The 23,752-nt window shown below is 36.6% G+C and overlaps 1 protein-coding gene across 2 annotated transcripts in view; it reads left to right on the top strand.

Moving 5' to 3' along the window:
• The window catches only part of PIP4K2A (phosphatidylinositol-5-phosphate 4-kinase type 2 alpha), a 109,321-nt gene that overhangs the window by 37,595 nt on the left and 47,974 nt on the right, over window positions 1-23,752 (top strand). For both annotated transcript variants that reach the window (XM_005518740.3, XM_088062238.1), the window contains exons 2-3: window positions 20,508-20,605; window positions 21,685-21,781. In XM_005518740.3, coding sequence (XP_005518797.1) covers window positions 20,508-20,605; window positions 21,685-21,781 — 195 coding nt within the window. The remainder of the gene's footprint in view (window positions 1-20,507; window positions 20,606-21,684; window positions 21,782-23,752) is intronic.

Here is a 23,752-nt window from a genome sequence, read left to right as displayed (position 1 = left end):
GTGGTTACGTCAAAGTTGGAAACACTAAAGGTCTCTTCAGCATTGCTTATCTGTCTGAACACTTAAGACTCCAGTCAAAGGCACTTCAAATATCTTGTCTTTAAGGTATCTATCCTACCTTGGAGATTCCATACAGTATTAGTTTGTCTTGAAACTGAATATTGCCATTGTCGTGCAAACAATGGTGTCTTTTCTTTTTTTTTCCCTTCTAGATAAAATGATTCCTCTTCTAGATAAAAGTTCTTAATGTTTTAAGGGCTTTGGCTTGTTTTCTCATGAATTCAGTGTCTTGGTGTGGCATTTCAAAGAGAGAGGAAGGCTACCCACAAAAAACCTGCTGTGAAACTAGTTTGATTTTTTTTTCCCGTTACTGATGATTCAGCAGAAAACCAAGAGATTATTTTGGAAGACTCCCTGACATGCATTTATTTAAGACACCATTGAGATGAGTCCCTGTTTCTGACTGCCAAAAGTGTTTGCAAGGAATCTTTTTGTAACTGTAAACTTTTACACACTTTTTTTAATAACTGCTCACTCAACTTGATTATGTCTGCAGCCACAGATTTGTCCCACTTGGTCTAAGGCTTCTTGTTTAAGAAGCACAGTTTGAAGGAGGGGGAGAAGGAAATGAAGATGCTTGGATTTAAGTGCTGCTTTGCCCAAAGCCAGAGATCTTCACTGGACCTGTAACACTGTGTGCTGGTTTTGTGGAGTTTTTTACTCCTCCCCAAATTCAATCAGTGCTAAACCAGCACACACTGGGAGGTGAGTGTGAGCAGAGCATCCTCCTGGGATTGTTCCGGTCCTCTCAAAAAGCAAGTCCATCCTGTAATCAGTTAATTATTTGCATTGTATGTACAAACTGTATTTATGACTTTTGTTGTTGTTGTAGTCTTTCTTTTCTGATAAGGCAGATTACTGCCTCTGGGGATTGAGTGTGTTTTGACTTTTCCAGAAAAAGAAAAAGCATGTATTTTTAGCACAAGCTGGCTTTCCAGGGTGCTGTACATCACCACATTGCTAAATGGCTCCCCACCAATGTGGCAGCAGGTTTTTTCATCTGTGCTCTTGGGATGAAGGTGTGTTGCTTTTTGTAAGAGTTGATCTAAGGCCTGTCAGCTCTTTACTGAAGTATAGTTAAGCAACTCCAGTCCATTAACCATTTCTCAATGCTTTGGCTATAACTTAATATTTTAATTTGAGCAACAGCTGATAAGAGGAGCATAGTTTGTCCTTCAAGTTCAGCACTCTTGCTTTTTAGTAACTTAGATTTCCTAAGCAAAAATCTCATAAAGTCAAAGTTGATGTGATTATAGGTTAAATAGTGCACCCAGAATTTTATATTTAAAGTGTTTAGGAGTCTTTCTACAGTTGAAAGTATGGGCAAATTAGTGCATGAAATAGATTCCACATGGAAATTACATATGCTAATGGTTATATACTAATCAAAAAATTAGACTCGCTCCACATGAGGTGGAAAGTCTGGCACAGTTAAGAATTCAGAAAGGAGTAAATAATTTCTGGTGGTATAAATGTGTTTGCTAGTTGCTCTTTTTAGTCTAGGATTATTTTAGCTAATGATTTCTTTTTTTTTCCTTTTCCCTACCTGTACTTTTATTAAAAAATAGTTAATAATCTGTGGCTAATTGCGAAATGAAACTTAAAAGCATCAGAAAAATATTCAGGAAACATAATATACTTTTTAAAAAAGAGAACAGATCTCAAACTTGTTATAGTGTAAATGACTGATAATTCAGACTTGGAGCCAGGAGAATATTTTCTGTCAATAGCACTGCATATTTCATGCCGAAATGTGTTGACAAGACACATGCTTATTTATGAAAGTCTCATCAAATTAAGTTTAAGAAACCAAAACTAAGGCTATGTATTTTTTTTCTTCCTTCCTTCTCTTCCCCATCTTCAGCCTGCAGTGAGCATTACTGTTAGTTCAGAGCACTTGCAGAGGTCTAGTTCTTGCATAAAGGGCAGCTGCTCACAAGGCCACTTGCTTTTTGAGTGTCTGATATGGGTTTTTTCTCCTAGCACCTTTGCATGTCCCCTTGGATATCTGCTTGTGTGTATTTATATTCTCTGTGAGGTATAAGGTATTCTCGTGAGACTCAACTGTCTTTACCTTTGGTCTTCAAAAGCTTTTCATGCTGCATAATAGTTGCTACTAAGTAGGCACTTTGTAAGAACTTGAATAGCAGAGCAGCAAAGGAATGATAAATGAAATCAGTCCTCCATGTCTCTACAGTAGCAGATGTCTAGACCTGAACTGGTCACCCCTGGCTCCACTGGGAATTAAAGCACCTCTTTCTCTGCACTGAGGTCATTATAGCCTATGGCCTGTTTCAAACACTGGACTATGGCAAGATCATTCTGGACCCAGTTCATTGTTGCCTAGGTCTCCATCGTGATCAGTTGGCAAGTGCAGCTGGGCCCTGTGCTTCATCTCTTGTTGTTTCCATTGTCAGTTGAATTCTGCTTGATTAATAGTTGCAGAATTAACTACTTATAACTTAAACAAGTGCATTGAATCTTTAAGTAGCCAACAGTTAAATCCTTCAATCAGTGTGATTTTTATGTGGGGGAGACCAAAGTTTGTTGAAGGAGGATAGAGGAAGGAAAGTGAAGCAAATGAGAAATTATGTAGGCGTTTGCTGTATTTCCTGTACATCAGGAGTTGTTAAAGGATGATTTTGGTTGGATGGGATGAAGAAGAGAGGAAGGTAAGAGGCTGTTAACAACTTGGTATGAACACTTGGGGTACTCTTGGTCACCATATAGCTGTGAGCTGGTAACAGGCTCTGGCAGGCTGGATCTTTGATTTGTTTTACACTCGTGAATGGGAAGTGTGTCCTAGCAACTGAAACAGCAACCAATCTGTTAGGTAAGTAGATGCTAGTGAAGTGTCCTGGGGTTGTTTGGGAGTGGGATGTTTGCTTAGATTTATTTTTTTTTAGTAAAAGCACTCAAATAAACTGCTTTGGAGGTGCCTACACCTCAGGTAGTGAAGGCCAGATTTGCTTTTGGCTTTACTGCTTTCCCAAAGGCATTAATGTAAACAGAGCACTTAAGCATACTGTTAAAGAGCACTTTGTGGCCAAATTCAGCCTGTTATTCAAATACATTAGTAGCACAAGGAAAGAAGGCAATCTGTAATTCTTAAGGTAAAAGCAAGTTGCATAAATTTCTTTGTTGAAACCATCTACTTAATGTTTTGAATATTATTTTCCTCTTTATTGCACCAAATGCTTTCTATATACGTTTAAAGTGTTAACAATGAAGTGGATGCTTTAAGGATAAATTATATTTTTATTTTCCCCTAGGTTCTATAAAACAATAAATTTGCAGGAATTTGTGACCCCAGGAACATCTTTTCTTTAAGCACCCTCTTCTCAAAGAATCTACTATAAAAAATATTTAAGTTACTAATTGTATAAAGATGGGGTAGATGCTATTAAGAACCCACATAAGCTTTTCAATAATTTTACTGCAAATGCATTTCTTATCTATGAGTGGAGCCTTAAGTCCTCTGGATGTTTTGCTTCTTCCGGAGTACTCATTTAAAATAGAGCTGAAATGTCATCGTGTGTGTGAGATGGTGTCAGAAGCTGAAAGAGAGGTTATTGCCATGATACTGGTTTTAAAAATTGTCCCTGTTTTTTTCAAAAACAAAGAAAACATATAGCTAGTAACAGTTTGAGTTAACACTTCTGAAAAGGAAATTGGACAATAGTTGTTTTCATATCACACTCTCTCTAGCATTTGCTCTATCAGGAGGTTCTTTAAATTGCAAAATTCGTGCTTTCTAAAGTTAAAGTTGTTCCTGTTTTATGTCACTGGCCTTTTATTAATTTTATGCTGTAAGAGCTGTATATTTTACAGAAAAAACATGGCTTGTATGGTACCCATAGGCAGTAGTAAACTCATCATTTAGTGCTAACTTATGTCCATAATGGATTTTTATTTTGACTATAATTTAGAGACATCTCAACAACAATTAATGCTATCTCCATTTGAAAGCTCTGACTTTAAACCTTATCTGCAGAAATTCATTTTTCATGTTCAAACCCCAGTTAGAAATGTTGTCTAGCTAGCTCTTGGAAGCACAGACTTTCCAAAATTGAACATGAGTCAGTGGGAGCTTTTTTCTGTTGCACTCTTCTGAAAACCAGGAGAGAAGTACTCTAATGTGGGCACCCAAAAATCTGGGCAAGGTTGGGTGCAAGAGACCCAGGTGCACCAGCCATCCTTTCAAAGGGAATTGGTTTCTGTCAAGCATAGTTGATGGACAAGAGCTATTTTGTGGTTTCAGTTTGCTTGTGAAACGGCACTCTTTCTGAAACAGCTTGTACCAATGTCTCCAGCTCACATGATATGAAGTAAGCTGTGCTGGCAGAGGTGCAATTTTTTGCTGGCATAAATTAGGCCTAGTTTGTGGTTTACTAGTGAAATTGTCAAGTGTAGAGCTAGCTGTAGCTGCATTACAACCTGAATTAAACTAATTTCCAGATAGTAAACCAAATTGAAATATGAGAATACAGTGTTCTGTATATATGTTGCATGTGTACTAACACTTCAAAAGAAGTAACTCAAATGCTTTCCTGCTTGTTCCACCTTACTGTTGAGGAAATTGGGCTGCTTTCCTTGTGGGATTCATCTGAGCTAGTTGTATTATTTGACGTGTTTTATTTCATTAAGGAGACACTGAGAAACAAAATCTCTGCTTCTTCAGAAAGATAAATTACTTTGATTGTTTGTGAATACCTATGCATTGGTTCCTCTAGAGCCCATTTGCACTGCAGGTGATACCCAGGAGCCCTTGTGGTGGAGGAAATGGAGAACCTTTCGTCTTAGGCAGTGGGCAGACATGCACAAAATACTTTTGCTTGCTTTTAGATATTTCAGTCCTGGGTCTGGTAAGCAAAACTACTGCTGTGGTTAGAGAGATCACAGTATGACAGCATCTGTTTATCCATCATTCAGTATTTTAAGAGATTAGTACAAGCTATTCTTAGCACTGGCAGATAGATGGTATGTTATTTTAGAATGTGTATTTATTTAGTGTTTTCTTTAATGGTATCTGTGTTAGTGTTTGAGGTCACTTGAACTAGCCAGGGCTGTATGACTCATTTTTATCCCATTGTATTTACACGTTGTGGTCCGAAACAAATTTTTTTTTACCTCTTCTTTTTTAAATTTATTTTTCCCTGGTGGTTTTTTTCCTCCCCCCGCTGGATTATGACCCTATAAAAACAACATAGTCCTCATGTTGTGTCAAATGCAGCTCTGAAAATTGGCTTTACTTGATCTGTCTTGCCTTTTGGGCTTATCTACTACTAGACAGTAGAGGTGGGAGGGAGACAGTACAGGGATCCTGAAGACAGGAAGTTGTCCTTACAGTGCTGGCAGCTTTTCTGTGTTTGAAGCCTGCAAAGATGTCTTCAGTCTAAGGGAAACAGAGATGAGAATTGCTAAGATAATCTTCCTAACCAGAAGTTCAGCAGAGCTTTTGGTTTTGCTGCTGTTTGAATTCAAATTTTAGAGTTTGTGATACGAAGTTTGTTGGCTGATAAAGAGTTTATTGACATAACTGTTTCTGTAAGCCTAGGCAGAGATAGTGTGTCACTATTCGTTGCTTCTGACTTTAAAAAGAAAAATTTAACACTAGGCTTGTAGAACTTCAGAATCATTGGAGTAAATGGGTTTTTTCCTAATATCTGGATGTCCAAAAAAGGATATGTTTGTCTTGCATTTGACAAAGATGGAAAGTTTTTACAAAGCTTCTTTTATATTGAGACAGTAAATTTACCTGGGAAAGATGTATAAATATGAAATACTTGTCCTACAGACTTGAATTAAAGAAGGACAATATTTTAAGACAAAAATACCCTAATGTTTTTCCTCTAAATGATGTATACTTTTTCAGTCTTGTTGATGCTTAGGCATGGCAGTTCTTAGCCAAGAATTGAGGATTATTCTATTTTCTTGATGACTGCTTAGCAAATGTATATTTTCTTGCTGTGAGTAGGTGAGATTGTTTTCTTGAGCATTAGAGAAATCCATTCAGGTTCTAAAAGGTAGCATGAGACTAAAACCATGTCAAACAAGGCTCTGCTGAAGTGACTCTGAGGCAGCAGACTGTAGTGAATTCTAAAGCAGAAGTTTAAATGAAGCTTAAATTGATAAGCAACTGATTGGTATTGATATGTAACTGATTTTAATTCTGTTTTGTGTTTGTATTTAATGAAATCAGTACTATCTAAGTAGGAGGGTCTACTGCATGCCAGTCTCCTCTGAAGATTCTTGACAGTGGGCTGGCAGACAAGAGTTTATTTTTTAAGAGAGATACTTTTTTAAATCCCCTTTGTCAAGCTACATCTGATAAATTGCAAAGCCATGCACTAAACCAGCATTATTTTTCCTAAGTTAAATAAAGCAGCCTTAAATATCCTGGATACACAAACTGAAAAATAAGTTAATCAAACCAAGTTTTATACTTGACATCATAATATTTTTTTTTTTAAACAAAGGAAGTATTATCTGAAGACTCTATCAGTTCAACTTACAAACGTGCTTTAAGATTTCAAAACTAGATCTCATCTTCCATAACATTTTTAAATTAGGGGACCAGAAAAGGAAAACAAGTATATTTTTGCTTTTTTTGAGTGACAATTGGTTTCTCAACTCTGAATGACCTATGTGTTCAACTTTGTTAGCAGAAATGAAGAAAATATTCTGTCTGCACCTTAAAAACAAGTTAGTTACCCAAATCTAGTTTTGCAGTTCAGCAAAGTCGAGTTTAAGTACTTAAATGTTGGCAGCAAAATCAAATACCAAAATAGGTTTATGTGCAGGAGGTTCAGTCATTAGTTCTGGTTGCTGTTATTTTTCATTTTGTGATATGTTTTACAAGGTATTGAAGTTAAAATTTCATTTAAGTTTTAAAGTACATTTTTTGGATGAATTTTTCTTCACTTTGTCATAATCACATCTCAGACTGCAAGTAGGGTTCCCAGTTTGAGGGGCTTTAGTTCTTAGTCCAAACACTTTAAACTAAGGAATTGCAGAAGGAAACATTTCTCTGCTGCCTCCACTTCCCTGCAGCCTTGCAGTGAGCAGGTTTGACAAGTCATCCAAATGAACAAAAATCCCTTTTTGGCAGGTTTAGTTTGGGTTCTACCTCTGGTTTGTCACACAACTGACCACACCCCATAGGTATGTCAGAAGGGGAAAAATTTTGGTGCAAAAGCAGAAAATAATGGGGCAGATCTGAAGTGTTACTTTTGCGGTGACGGTAGCAACAATGACTTGTTTGAAGCATAGGGCTTTTTATGTTTTTCTGAGAACACCTGTGGCTCACTGAGCCTGTTTTCTTCTCAGAAGCTTCCTTGTAACTAGACAGAATTGTTCTAGACTTCCTACAATGCCCCAGTATTAACATTTTCATTCAAATTTGTACAAAATCATAAATGCTTTCATAAATAATATGAATAATATGTGGGTCATCAAATACCAGAAATAAATACCAGAAATAAAAGTCTGAGCTTACAAGCTTGAAGTAATACTTTTAATCCATCTTGGGTTTTGTGTGTTACCTGATGGATTAAAAGCAACAAGCACGATCCTTAACTTGCTGCATGTGAATTTCCCTCTGACTCCTTATGGCTTGGAGGGCCAACACTTCACACCTGACCCTGCAGCCCCTTCACTTTTCTGCTGCTGTAGAAATTAATAGTAGAATAGTAGAATCAGTGGTGGTGTTATCATTAGTGCAAATTTAGTTACTGTTACTTCTCGTTTTACAGTGTATTTTACAAAATATGGCAGCTTGTGGTCTCAGTCTTTTTGAGAAGAATGACAGTGGCTTTTACTGTGAGTTTAAAAAAAAATTAAAATATGTTTTTCAGGTCTTTGAATGAGAACTAAGGGCAGTGTATTTCCTTTTTAACACTGTTTTTCAGAAAATATTTCTTAGACTGAAAATGAGAAAATGAGTATGTATGCACAGAGGAATGTGGAGGGCATGAGGGTGCACATTCCAGACCGCCTGTGCTGGTGCGGTGATGCAAAGCAGCTGTGAGTTGAGTTAACTGGCCCTTGTGCTGTGCAGGCAGCCTGCTCCTGCCTCTGGTCCCAAAAATATTGCTTGGTTTGATACCACATGGCTTCAGCACTTCAAAAATGCAGTGTTGTGCTCACTGTGGGTGCATTATACAGAACTCTTTTTAATTTTTTTTTTTTTGGATTGGAGAATTTACTGTGTTCAGATTAGCATTAATGGTTGAAAATGTGTGTTGGTAGCTCAGGGCTTTTTTTTATTAAATTATGTGAATATGTAAAATACGTACATATGTTTATGAAATTCTTGCTTAAGGGATAAATTAAATCATTAAATATTTTTAATTTGGATTTTCACATATGGAAATAATCAAAAAGCTAGATTTTCTTTCTCATACTGTTCATTAGCAATACATAACCTGAGTCAAATGTCAGTGATGAGAGTTTCTGTGGGATAGTTCTGCTCTCTGAGTCCTGGAAATGTGATTCCTGGGCTCAGGAGAGGAAATGAGTGGCAGCTGATCAAATACTGTCACCAACATCATGGGATATGCTTTTTGACTGGATTTGGAGCAGTGTTACCATGGCTAGCATAATAGAAACTGCTGCAGAAAACTTTGTGTCATTACAGTTTGGTTTTGTCTTTACAGTTGAGGTAATGTTTTGTTGTTGCCCTGCTTACTGAATGACAAAGTTTGGCAATTTCTGTTTGATCTCCTTTCAGAGGCAGTGTAGCACTGGTGTATCTTCAGATTAACAGCACTAAAACCACTGGGGTTGCTTTTTATTTATGGGCTATAAAAAGAATAAATAGAAAGCGTATTTATGTCATCTTGCCTATTGAACGTGTCCTATTGTCCCCCTAAGCTTATGAAATCCTCTGATAGCAAAATTCTGACCTGTAAACAGAGGGGAAAAGGTTGCACAATTACATTACGTTGCTTTTAACAAATTATATTTTATTTCATAATCAAGGGATAAAGAAGATGTTTACCTTGAGTTGTATAATTATCTCAACTCCCAGTTTAGTTGGACTAGGAGGGTAACAGGACTTGGGAGATAATGAGCCCCTGGTGAGGCTCCTTCTCCCCTCTTCTTCTGCAGGGCTGGGAAGGCTTTCTGGAGTTTTGAAATAATATTCAGTAATTTAAATACTTGGCCCTCAGCAAGATGAACATTGCAGTTTTATTTGGGCATTCAATATCTCGTAATGATAACAAATCAATGAAAATTTGTGTGTAGTATTACTACCAAAATAAATTGATATTCTGTGAGGAAAAAGGATATCCAGAGCAGTAGCAAAACATAGCTCATTATAACCATACCTGGATACTGGTCTTTCCCAAGCACTGAAAGAGTGACATGTAAACTCATTGCTTCAGTAGCCAGAAGCTGCAGAGTATACATGCAAACAAATGTGTATTTTAATGTCTGTGAGAAGCAGAGGTTAATGCATATTTAGAAACTATACATAAGAGAAGTCAGTGACCACAAGGTGGACAGGAAAGTGCTAAAACAACCTTTAAACAATCCCAGATGTCTGTTCTGAGCTTGCTACTCAGCTTAGGCTCTCGTTGGTTTCCTTGGGACTTAAGGCCTTTCATGTCTCCTTCCAGATGTTATGGTGTCTTGACCAGCAAGAGCTTCTGCTTTGGCTCCGAGAGCATTTTCATAAATGAAGGCCATACAGTGGCTTCATGCAGCAAAAACTGACTGGATGGCATCCTGTTATGAAGGAGTGTTTGAGACAGCTTAAAAAATCATTGGCAAGGGTATCAGTAAAAGCCAGGTTTAATATTAAGCGACAGCATGACAAAGTTCATTGGCAAGATTCATTCTACTACTTATAGGGCAGTTAAGGCACAGCAAAGAAAAACAAGCAACAACAAAACCAAATGAAATCCAGGCAATCAAAACAGAAATTAACTGAGAAATGAACATCTAGGGATGAGTGTGTTCATGTTCATGTGATAAAAGGGTGGTGAGAGTGAGGATAAAAGGGAACAATGGCCTAAAACATCATTTAACAGCACTCAGCAGTACTTTAACTTAACTTACACCTTTACCTTAAACCAAATAATTTAACAAATGAACAGCACTTAATTTATATCTAACTTAACTTACACTTTAAACTTAATTTATATTACTTACAACTCTGAAGTTATACTTAGCAACTCAGCAAAAGACCAACACTTAGCAGTATTTAAGTAAGGTTAAGTAGTATGTCACAAGCTTACTTACAGGCCTATCTCGCTTCAATATCCAAGGTACTTAAACATCTAAGAAAGCAGCATTCCTCTCAGATTTACTGTACCATATATATGCACACAGGCATAAAGAGTCAGTGCAGGCAAGGCAGCTGTGAAAAATTCCCCTCAGACGTCAGTGAAATACTTCCTTTGAATGCCCTGAGTCTCCTGAGGGGTGAAGGGTTGAGCCTCGAGGAGTGGAGGTGTAAGTCCAGGATTCGTTGTTTGGTGATCCTCCAGGTTTGGCAAACATGAGGGCTCTCTGGCTCTGAGAGGCCCCAGTCTGATGGAGGTCACTGGTCACAGCCCACTGCAGACCAGAGGAGCTCAAAGGACTCATTTTGGGTGACTGTTTATAGGGTCACAAGAGAGTGGGCTTTAGTCATAACCGTGTTTCAACCTGCCCGCAGTTTGGGTCAGCACTTTCTCTGAAAATGTAAGAATGGCATTATGCCATTCAGACAAGAAAAGTTTTCCAAGGCTGGTCATAAGGAAAACAGGAGCTGGTTAGCCATTCCTGGGAGCAGACAGTGTTTCTGGTTAAGCTCGAGAGGAGCTGAGCTCGGGTGCTGTTTTCAAGGCTGAGGCTTAACAAGCATTTCTCAGATCTCAATGCGGCCTGGAAAGGGGATAGAGGGCAGTGCTCCACGACAAAGCCTGGTAAAACCTGGAAAGCTGATAACCCTCACAGGTGACTGACTACAGTCATGTTAGCCCAACCTCAGGCATTGTACTACTTTGAAGTAGAAGATTATAAATGCAAGACTACAATGCAACAACCAAGATGCATTAGAGAAGTGAATGGAGGAATTTGTCTAAACCAAGGAAATGCAGTTCTTACCCATTTGGATCTCTAGGACAATAGTTTACATGGTGCTTACATGTAAAGTTATTCCTTCTCCTGAAGGATAGGAGATTTAGGTTGAGGCTAAAAAAGGCTCATTTAGCTGCAGGCTAAGACGTGCTGGCAGAGCAAGTTGTCCCTTATGCTCTCCAATTACTCTGTTGGTCCATGTTACTGAGAGCAACTGCTGCACCACATTACAGAGCATGGAAATACGGGGGCTGTGACCTTCGTGTACTTCCAGTGTCACTCTTGGTCAGTTAATTAACTTTTTAAATTAGATTTATGTAATGCAAATAGTATTGCTGCTGTTTGAAGAAAATTTGCCTCACAGCTCCAGCCTTCACCTAATGCATAGTCAGAAATGGCCAGAAGAATCATGCCTTAATGTCATCTTTTCACAACTCAGTGGTTTTCTAAATGGTAACATATTTGTGAGGCTGGAATACTTGACAGCACATTAGACCCCCTTCTCAACTGGTCTTCTTTAATACTGTTGCTACTACTACTACTACTAATGTGAAATGCATTACCTTCATTATACCAGTGCAAAAATAGGCCAAAAATTGGGTTTTCTACATTTGTTACAACTTGTGAAAAACAATGAGGCCCATCTGATGCCTTAAATTGTTGCATTATGGCATTTGTTCTGCATACTTCCCAGGCTGTTTTTTTAGGCAGGATGCTCTTAAAGCCTTTTTCTTCATTAAGCAGCTGAGTGTTATAGGTAAAATGGTTCCTTAGGTTTCTTTTCCCATTATACTTTGCCCTTCTGTGTTAAAGATAACTTTTTTTCCATTGATTTTTATTTTTCAATTATAGCATTCAGATAAGGCTACAACATCTTCTTGTTTGTTCAATTGATTACTGGAATTTTATGTTTAATTTCATGAACTAATTTTTCCTATGCAAAAATACTATACTTGAAAAATATAATCTGAAAAGCTGTTATGTGATGAGCATTATTTAATATACTCCTTTAGGTTTGTTTTCTGACTGGTTGTCACATTTGGTTTTTCTCCAAATCTGAGTAACACCATTCATGGAATATAAGTGTAATTTATTTCATTTTGTTCTTCCTTGTTGAATTCTTCTAAAATCCACAATAAATAAATAATTTAGAAACTTAGCAGAACATCTGTCTGTGAGTTGTATATTTTACTTTGTGTATAGAATTGAACCTACCTTCTTTAAACCTTTCCCTCTGTTATGATAAATACCTGGTGCCTCCTACCATCTTCCTCTTTTTAGTCATTCTTTTGTGAAGCCTTTAGGACAAAGCCAAGTGAGCTAGAAGTTTATCTGTTGCCAGATAAGCATTTTGTTTTTAATTAGAAAAATACAAACCAGATGGCTATCAGACCTTGTGACAAGTGTGTTTATTGTAAAATCAGTATTCCAAACAATAATTGAGGATGCCCATTGATATGAAAGATGATCAAAGTGCATCAACCTCCCAGCACAAATCTAAGTTTCAAGGGACAGCTTGATATTTTTTGCTCAAAAAATAAAATTTTCTTTTATTTTTTATGTTTTAAGATTTGTGGCAAGCTAGTTGCTTGCAAATTGTTGTCTGAGCTGGGGCCCCTTTCTTGTTGTCTTCTTAACAATTGCATTTACAAACAAGGATGAGCTCATGTGTAAGATGTGCCTCACAACTTATCCAAATACGAAGAGCTTTCAGTCCTTTACAGTTTTCTTTTGGACTGAGATACAGGACTTTATTTTTGTGTGCCATTTGCTGCTGGAATTTTTTTGCTTGTCAAAAATCTCCACTACAAATAAGTCATATTACTATTTTTCTATTTCCCATTTCATTCATGGGCATTAATGTATTTCTACATGTTATGGCATTTGACCTAGCTTTTAGCAGAATGAGGGATTATCATGGCAGACATTATATCTGAGCTGCTTAATTTCTTTGTGGCCTTTGATTCTTTGGCACATTATGAAGTGTTCATTTTTGCGCTCGTTGAAATGTGTAAGGAGATTCATGGGAACTTTTAACCAAATCTGTAGAAATGTGACTTAATGCTTGTCTGACAATATACAGCAGCTGTTCTGGATATTCTAGACTGTGCAAATGTCCAAGAGACTTGAAAGACTAAAAAACTTGCATCAAAATAATTGGGAAGGAAATGCAATTTAAGTGCCTTTGTTATAGGTTCTTTAAACCCTGTCACTCCAAACTCTCTGAACAGGAGTGATAACCAAGCTATAAAACCCTTTGTCTAGATTCTTGGACCCTGATACTCAAATTTAAAAACAAACATGAATGCTCTTTGAAAACAGTTTCTTTGCTCTGTCTTAAGACTGTGTTTGGTATGTCACAAAATCCTGTCCAGAGCTTTCTCGAGTATGTCACAATATCCTGTTTTCCACATGGATGCATGTACAACAGACCTTCCCTGCCCAAACAGATCCTTTTTCTGTGGAAAACAGCAGCTAAGAAGTCTCATGAAAATATCTTGGTTGTTTTTTTTTTAAAATTTTGTTTTGTTTTAATTCAAAGTCAGACCATAAGACTTCAGAAATGTCTTGCTACTCTTTTAGATAAAATGTAAAAGCTGTAATTGAGGTGTTAGTTTCTCAGTATTGCTAAATACGATGTATATTTAATACTTTTGCAGAGTATTTCAGACATCTGTGGTTAGTACTTCAGGAAAAGTATATGTTAAGGCAGTTTGGAATACTTTTGGTTCAGTTGGGCCTACTTTTCTAATATTAAATTATTGAATTTTATTGAAAGACAAATCTAATGACAGGCATCACCTGAACTGTAAAAACACAAAGCTGCTCTGGTAATTACTGGTAGATGTTTTGAGACATGTAAAACTTTGATTCTTTTACCTGGCAAGGTGGTTTAACTACGTTATTCAAACTTTTTCTTTTAATACACTTTAAATTTCAATGATTTTAAACACGCAGAGGAAGTTAAATGCTTTACCATCTGTTTTTCTTAGTCATATAATTGCATGAATTTCAGGCTTTGATTCTGAATAGGTAACTGGAAATTCCTTATATAGAAGTCTTCTATGCCTAAATCTAACACATTGCAAAATTCAAAAAAAAGCCTGGATAGTTTTTACCTTGGCGGGGGGAGGAAAGGTAGGGGAAAGAGATTAATTTTTTGAGTGATTGAAATGATGAAAACCTCATTTAAAACAAATTAAGGAGTATTTTGCTCAACTGATTTATTTCTCTACAGCAGAACTTAGCTTAACCTTTTATTTCTCTTGCAAGAATGGGTTTGAGTGTAATTTAAACTGTCAAATGACATTTATCAAATGATGGTTTTGCCCTGTAACAGGCAAATGTCTTCCACAAAATTGATTAGCTGCTGACCTCATCCACCCTTTTCAGACCCTTCAAGGTAGATTTCAAAGAGTTGTAAAATAATCACTTCACTTTCAGTTTATACTTAAGCACAAGGCGTTTACTGTCCTGGTAGCAATACCACAGTGTGTTCCACATCTGGGAATGAGAGGATGTAAATGCTTGCCTGTAGCTCTGCCTGTCACCACTCGGCCTGTTGTGCTTTAACCTAAACCTCTGCTCCTTACAGAATAGGAACAGCTTTGGAAATGGCTTTTTACAGGACAATAGAATTAATAAGATTAAGAAACTTTATCTTTGAGGTGATTGTGCTCTAGTGATCAGGAAAATGCTCTGTTTGTAGGACCTTCAGGGTGTTCAGTATCAAGAAGGTGCCAGAAGAATGAGAAATAAGTCTCCTAAATGACAAATTTTATCCCCCAAAGAGTTTTCCTCCATTGTGTTCCTGTCCTGCACCTTGTTTTCTAAGATCAATCCATTAGAAGCCCATAGGCTTCCTTTCATAAGCATTAACCTACCAGTAAATGAATTAACTGTGCCACTGTGGCCTGTTCAAAATAGTGACTTCGTGTCTGAACCAAAAATATGGTTTGATATATTTTCTCTTCAGATTTCTGTACAAGTTTCTTCCCCAAAGGAGAAGCTTTGATGCAGAAAGTAAAACCATGAACATAAAAATCTCAGAACTGCTGGTGGTGTTAAAAGTTCAGTTCTATTTTTAGACCCAAATAATTTCTTTCTTCAGAAGTCTCTATCTCCCACTTCTTCCCAAATCATTGTTTTAAAATACACAGATTTGTGAAAAATGCACTAGACTTTCTTTCAGAGTAACAAACCAGTTGTAGCTTGTTTGTCTCAGCAGATCAGACTGCTGTGAATTAGCCTTCAGTACACAAAGAGAGCTGGGAGATAAACAGCTGAAAAGAAAGTAGCACTTCCACAACTTCTGCCACATCCAGCATCAGGAACAGCAGGGATTTTCCTGTGTGTGAAACTGCCAAGAGCTGTAACTGCGATTGTGATGTTTTATCAGGCTGTTCAGTGTGAAAACACCTCATCCCTCCGTAGTTTCAGTGAGTCTGGCAGGCTGATACGTTAAATTAAAAAGAAACAGTATCTATGCTGTATACTAAAGCTGCAACATTAAATACAAAAAACCCCATAGAGTGTGAAGGCTTTAAATAGGAAGAGGGTTTCAAAAGAAACTAGACATTGCTAAATAGTCTGGGTGCAATTAGTGATCTGTTTGGGATTAAATTTTGGGCACTGTGCATTGCTTCTTTGGATTTTTTAAGGCTGATTGGTTGGTTGCTTGATTTGGGTTTTTAAATGAGTAATACCAGCTGTCATGTGTTAGGCAGCTTTCTTGCTGTAGAATTGTAGCAATAGGCATCACCTTGTATTTGTTGGATTATTGTTATTGTTCTGACTCTTGTAGCTAAACATACAATGTATGCTGCAAATTGCCTTTATTATATGCTGTTTAAATATCTCATTGTCTGCTTTGCATACAAGCAATGTTATGTTCTGACAGAATGAAAACTAATGCTTAATTATGCATTGCCCTAGTAATGTGGTGTTTAGGGTGAATGTCTCTGAATTAAATAAGGGCCATTAATAATGCCTAACAATTTATGATATATTCATTGCTTGATTCCAAATCATATAAATTAGAGAAGCTTATTTGAAATGTCACCAATATAAGATGGCTTTGTGGGAACACCTCTCTGTGTGCTAATTTCAAAACCATTACCAGCTGAGTCTTACTATTTATTCAATGTCCAGTAGGCTTTTATTATTCCCTTATTTGCAGTTTAATTACAACCTCTGTTTTCCTGACAGTTTGAATTCAATCCTAAACCTGCAGGAGCAAAATGAGTTGCAATCAGTCGGTTTTTTGCCTGAAAGCTTCTTTTTGCTTTGGCCCTCTCCTACCTCCCATGGCCAAGCCACCACCCTGAGCCACAGTTTTTTGTATGTGTGTTTAAAGGGGCAATGCCAGTCTTAGGCTTTTAACATTCTTAAATGTCATCAAGCTTGTAAATTATTGTGAGATGTTTCCAAGTCGCATAACTGCTTGTGTTTATAGTAATATCACAGAAGATACTGAATTAATTACTTAAAGGGAGGTTTCTGGGTCACTTGTTAATATTGTGTGCGCATGAGTTTACAAATGTTATTAATACACATGAGGTATTTATACATAATATGCATGGTTACTGTCCAACTAAAATTTTAGTAATTCATATTTAAAACAATACTTTCTCTAAGACTATTTTATGGGATTTGAATTCCTCAAAGATACAGCAAGCATCTGTCCATTTAAAAAGACAAACTGCAGCAAAATTTTGCATTGGCAGCAATAATTCAAGGTAATTAAAGGATGTAGGTTCAAGACTAAAAGAATTTTCCTTTTCAATATGATGCACATGCATTTATTATAGAGATGCTGTGCATGTGGATTCTCAGAAGTAATTGCAGTTAAATGAATGTTTGATCCTGGGCCCACAGTCCTCTGTCCAGTGAGCTTTTTTCCTTCATTTATGCTTTGCAATTATCTCTTGTGGGAAATTGTTTCTTGTTTATGATTTTATTACATTCAAAAGCACTCCTTAGAGGAAAATGGGTATTTCTTATGTAATTATTACAGCTATTGTAGCAAAATTTCTGTTGTAATTTGGAATACCAGACTTTCATCCTCACACCTCATTTGCTATTGCTAAGGGAGCTAACTGTATTTAATGGCTAACATGAAGAGATAGACATTTTACTTGTCAAAGGTATCATATGCATCTTAACACATTTTATGTTGTGCTTAACTTTCAAACACAGAAGAGGAAGCAAAATATTCATTTGAGATAAATTGGAAGACTCAAAATATTTTCTTTGCATTTAATTTTTAGTGTTTTTCAGATGTGACTGTTTCTTCACACAGTGATGGCAAAGTAGAGAATTGATCCCTCTGACCTTTCCCTTTTCTTTTAGCTTTTCAAGAGCTGGTTGAGGGGGGTGTTTTGGATATTGTTTCTTCTCCCTCCCCCCCACAATGTGGTTCCAGTTTCCACCAAGATCTAATGACACGGGTATTCCATTCTGTCTTGTGTGCATTTTCCAGTCTGGCTTCATCAAATCTATCCAAAAATGTACTATTGCACAAAGAACCAGACGTTATACTTGAAAGGTTCAAATTAATTAATGGTCTGTGCTGCTGGGATATGCCATTACTCAGCTGGTGTGCTATACCAGAGGTCACTTCTACTGTGTTCATCACCTGCTTTTTTATTTTCCTATTCTGCTAGAGAGGAATTCCCAAAAATATTAGAGAAATTACTTTTACTTATCTCAGATTTGGATTAATCTTAAAAAAAAAAAAACCAAAACCAACAAATACCCAAAAAACCCAACCAAAATAGCAAAGCAAGCAACCAAAAACACACAAAAAAATAAATGGGTGCACCCTGAAAAAGTCATCCCTCCTGAAAAAAACAAAACAAAACCATCATACCCTTTGTTAGTGGGTATTTTTATGCTCGACTGAGGAATGGGAAGAGCGTACATTAATATCTTGTAGGGAACTTCTTAAGAGAAGTATTTTGGAATTTTTTTCTTAAAATCAAAGAATCCCCAAAGTATGCACATACAAAGGCTTTTTTATTCCACTGTGTAGGTGGTGTTTGTAAGGCCTACAGGTGCAAGTAAAACTGTGCCATTACTTAGCACAAATTTAAATATCCACAGCATGAAAGCTAATCGATAGATGTATGCAGATAAACTTTCTATCAGCAAATTAAGAAAGCAAGTACACATAAAAATTTGATCAATGCGGTTTTGATAATCTAAAATGCAAATTTTCAAGCACACTGTTGTTGTAGATAGCTGAAGATGTTAGAATTCAGCATTTCTGACAGCTATTCAGCAGAATATTTGGATCATTTTTGTCTGGAATATATATACATGCACATATGTTTCTGCTACTCTTTGTTCAAGTGTGAAATTTGTGTGATCTGGCAATCTGCAAGAGATGGTAAAACAAATTCAGAATTCTTATCTCTGTGTACTATATCTACATCTCCCTAGTTTTATTTGTACAGCAGCTAGATGGTTCTGCAGACTCATGAACTGCCTCGTGGCTTCAGGGTGAGATTGATGTACAGTGGTATCAACCTCAGCGAAGAGCATGTATGTTGGATGTAGTGATTTTTCAATCAGCGTTTTCTTATTTTATGTTGTATTTAATGAGGTGTCATCATGATTTATTAGGCTTGTACAGCTGTGTTTTCAAAAATTTATTGGAGTTTCTTCTTTCTCTCCCTTTGGAGTGGGGAAAGAGTGTTCTCCCTACAACTCCAAGGAGTGGAGCACTTTGAGCTCATCCCAGACATCTTTCTCTTTCCTTTCTCTGCTCTGCTTATAGCTGCCATGCTTCTAGATAGAATTTTTCAGGTCTTTCCGAAGACGCATTCTGTAAAATCCAACAGATTTTAGCAGTTTGCATGTTGGCTGTAAGGATCTGAATGATAAAAACGAGACATAGCAGGGAACATTACTGGGGCTTTAAAGTATTGAAAGGTAAGGCGAGACTGCCTGACCTGCCTGCCCATGTTGGTTTCTTTCTTCTGCTTAAAAGCTAGAAAACTCTTCACTCTTTATCTCTTTTGTTTAACTTCAGTTAAGATCACACTTGCAGGGAGTGCATTCCCCCCCCCCCCCAGTATTTTTAACTGATAGCTGCTTCAGTAAAGGTTTCTCCAGAAGTCTCTCTTAAGCAGGGGTAGCATTTACAGGCAATTAGTATCTTCCTAGTTGGAAAACACTGGTGGATAAGCAATGCTAGGGAGCAGAGGAGCACACCTGTGTTGCTGCATCTAGCCCTAGTGTTCATTTCCATTCTTAGAGAGTAGGGGTTCCCCCTAAACCCTGTAGAAAACTGCTGAGAAAAAATGTGCTCTGTATGAGCAAAAAGATTTGACTGGGTAAATTGAGATGCGTGACCAGGGTGTAGAGTGCCGTAAAAACATGGATAAAACGTATGTCATGGGTATTTGGTGACTGTTGTTGTAATGGGTATTTCATTCCTGGTTTGGAAGGACCATTACAAGCTTAACAATTCTGTCTTGTATTTATCGTGCTTTAGTTAAACTTGAGTAAAGTAAGGGTAGATTAATATATGCAATACTAAAAACATGCCTACAAACTAGGTCATGGTAAAGTTCTCTACATTTTATAGTAGAGATGTGGTCAGAAGTAAATTGCAAATATAACTGGAAAAATCCTAATCTGGAGAGTACTGACAGTGTTCATTTCAAAGCTAGAAGGAGTAGGTGGTCCACATAAATGTAAGAAAACAAGGAAAACCTTAGGACTTACATGCACCTCTAAGCAAATTTATCTATTTAATTTCATTTCTAAGCAACATTTATTTAAATTGTTTGTCCGATGTGAACAAGCAAAGAAATGCCTGAGTACTGTGACTTACAAAAACCCATCTGGATTTTGCACTAGTGTAAGAAACAAACTTCTGCATATTGAACTGAAAGTATCTACATTCACTTGGGTGCAAAATTTCACTTTGTTTTCTATAAATAGTTCAAGACACAGGTAAGATTGCTTCATAAGCTATGGGGGTAAATAGTCATTGGAAATAAAGACATCAAATTATCTTTGGAAAACATAGCTTGACTGACAAAACAAGAACAATGTGTTGGTATAGGAGACCATTTTGCTGGCACTGTCATTGACCTTCCATAAAAGTACACTCCAGGTGTCCTTTAAAGCACTTTTTTTATTTCTGAAACAAGTCTAAATGTGGAATGCTGTTTCTTTTTTTCCAAAGTGTCGCTCTTGAGGTTGCATTTGATCTGGAAAGAATAGCACTGCTTTTACATTCTTCTGTTACCTGCATTCACTCCTGGGATATATACACAGGAAATAGTAGACCTTCAGAATTAAGATATATATGTAACATCTCTGCAAAGACAGAGCAGCAACTAAATGTATTCTGTTTTCTCTAGATCAATGAACTGAGCCATGTTCAAATCCCTGTTATGTTGATGCCAGATGATTTCAAAGCATACTCAAAGATAAAGGTGGACAATCACCTTTTCAACAAGTAAGTACAAGTAACAATTTTGTGTAGAAGTGGATAGTGGCAGTGATATTTTTATGAAGTACTATGAACTCTGTTATTTTTCAGTGCATGGGACTGAAGTTTTGATGATTAAGTTAATCCTGAGATAAACATAACCATCTGTGCTGTTCTAAAAAGCAACAGCAAAGGCTGCTGGGTAGAATTTTTCCTCCATATGGTTTATTATTGCCTTATGAGGATCTTAGATATTGAAGGCGATCCTTTCTTGGTGTCATTATTTATGGCTGATATAAGCATTTATTTGTGTATTTCTAAAAACAAAACTTCATGTGTACGTGTTATTAAGTGTAGTGTTTGAATGAGAATCTAAAGGCTATATCAAACATGAATAATGTTCAGCTTTTTATTTTCCATAATGCAAAATCATACCCATCATACAGAAGCTTCAAAAGTATTATGACAATTTCACACACTATCTATTGTCTCTTAAATATAAAATGCCCCATGAGCAGAATGCACAGATATATAAAACTATTAATATTGGTTTGTCTATAACCTGGATTTTATTCAAAAATCTAGGTAGAAAATAAAAATTCTGCTACTTTGGGTCTCTTCTGTGACATAGGTCAAAATAGCTTTTCTCTTGTATAACTAAAATGAACACTAGGATGTTAAAACTAGTTCTCTATTGAATGAGTAAAATTTTCTTGAAGTTTTGGCACTATTAGTACTTTTTGATGTCATAGATGGTATAGTAATTCTTGTATAATCCAATCTAAGGCTTCATCTTTTAGGGCAGTGGAAAAACATTCTCTTCTTTTGAGTCCATGTTTCAGAATTGTTGAAATGCAGTTTGTGTTCATTTCATCATTGTACTTCCTTAGCTACGACATGATTATGTTATAGCAAGCTAATAAACATTAAACATTGTAAAGAAAAATTAAATAACCCAATCTTACTGAAAAAAAGAAAGCATTGGAAGAGAATGTGAGAGGATTGTTACCCTCAGCTTTCTATGAATAGCTTTGAGACAAAATTCTCTGGAGTTACTTATTATATATTCACAGTAATGAAGCTGAATTGGTTTTGTCTTCTTTCAGAGAAAATATGCCAAGTCATTTCAAATTTAAAGAGTATTGTCCAATGGTTTTCCGTAATCTAAGAGAGAGATTTGGAATTGATGATCAAGATTTTCAGGTAAGTTCACTTTAAAAAAGCCTGGACTGGTGAAATGCACATTTCTGTTTTACCTGTTGGCCTGCCCCAGCTGGCTTCTGGTTCCTGTCCTTCTGCCATCTTTAGTCCTCTGTGTTTCCCATTATAGTGCCTCCATATAAGGCACAATTTATTGAAGCTGCAGGGTAATACCTCTTGCAATAAGAAGGAAAAATAATGCCTGAACACTTCTGACAAGAGATTCTGTATTCAGCTGAGTCACTTAGATAACTGTTGCTTCAGTGTTCTGTCTGTATGAGATGTGGTTTCTGAAATGACCACAGCCTATTTTTTTAATTTTTTTTTATCCCTAATGATCTTTTTGGTTAGAAGAGGGTGACCTGTGGCCTGCCAGCTTCATCCTGTTTCATTATGTCTCATTTTCCTATTGTTAAGAGGATCTGGAAACAAATTGCTTGTGTAAAGCAGATACAGTAAACCAAGAAATTGTTCTAGGTTTGGCAGGGTTGTTCCATGCAGTCAGAGTTTCTTTCTGCCTTTGCAAAAGAAAGTCCTTGAACTCTGCTTCAGCCTGATTTGCCAGTTCTCACTGACAGTTCTCAATTTGCCTATTGACAGTTTCTAATGCACAGCATTTCAGTCACAGGGATAATTCTTTCTGCAGTCGCACTGCAAGATGTCCTGTCCTAAAGAATGCTTGCTGTGTAACCCAGTACTGCTCCCTCTCGTACTCTTTTGATTTTTTAAACTATTTTTTTTTGAGCTGCAGTTACATTTATAATGTCACTAAAATGCATTAAGAGAATTTTTAAGTGGTTTTAAGTAGCTAAACAAATGGTACAAAATTAATTTGTACAATAACACTCCCATTCTTGCCAATAGAGCAAACTGAATGTTGCAGCCAAAATCTATATCTGAGTCCTTCAGCAATCCTTTTTACCAGTTTGCCCCTTTTCAGGATCAAACAACATGTTAGAAATGCCTAGGTGGGTTAAAGTGTGCAGGAGTGTAGATGGAGATTAGGTTATGAATCTCAAAACCACTGTGACCTTGTGCTAAGACACTTTGCCAGTCAGTGGAGGATTGTTGGTTTATTTTGGCAGAGCTGTCATGATCGTGTTCCATGATTTTTCATTATCCTATTTATGAAGAACTGTTTAAAAGGAAGTGCACCAAGACTGAGGCCAGCAGTTTAAACAGATATATCAAAATTGCATTCCTGGTTCAGTTCTGCTAATGGACCAAGGAGGCTCCTATTCCTTGAGAAGTTACTTGGTCCCTTTATATGAAGATTTAGTTTTTCTTGACAAAGGAAAAGGTTGAGTGTCAAAGAAGGAAGATGTGATTGCTCCTAAAATTGTGATGTCAACTCATGCTTGCTATCTTTAGAACATGGGCTTTGGACATTACTGGACAATGGAAGGTACAGTTCAGTAAGTGTTAGAAGACATAAGATGCTATAGTGAGTTAAAACTGGCAAATTTGGCATAATCAAAAATGCTACATTCCACAGCACTGTGAAATGTTTCCATCTGCACTGTTGTTCTGCAGCAGAAATTCCTCTTGTAACTATGTTATACTGCTGTTTGGATTTATTAATGATAACAATGATAAAACAGCATTAAGGAACTGTCACTAGATAAACGGTATTTTCAGATTAAAACCAAATATACTTCTTTGTATTTATGTGTTTTGGTAATGTAGCCAATCAACAATCAAAAATAAGAACATGTAACTACATCCTGGTTTTTGATACAACAAAATTATGTATTAGAAAAAGAATCTCATTTTTTTTAGTATTTAAAGCATATTTATTGAAAAACAGAAGATAGTTAACATTAATTTTAACCCTAAGGGAAGACAATGTCTGCCTTCAGTATTGCTTTTTTCCTCAGCCTCAGCAATTTATCACTCTGAAGTTTTCTTCTACTGGACTAATCTGATTAAAAAACAATGAAATTAAATGCTCAAAGTATTAATGTATTTTGAACT

Source organism: Pseudopodoces humilis, chromosome 1, assembly GCF_049639895.1.
Source record: "Pseudopodoces humilis isolate 2021_Gansu_Grassland_sample_001 chromosome 1, ASM4963989v1, whole genome shotgun sequence".
In the NCBI taxonomy this organism is placed as follows: Eukaryota; Metazoa; Chordata; class Aves; order Passeriformes; family Paridae; genus Pseudopodoces; species Pseudopodoces humilis.
Note: the sequence above shows the minus strand (reverse complement) of the source record. Positions and strands in the feature narration are given on the sequence as shown.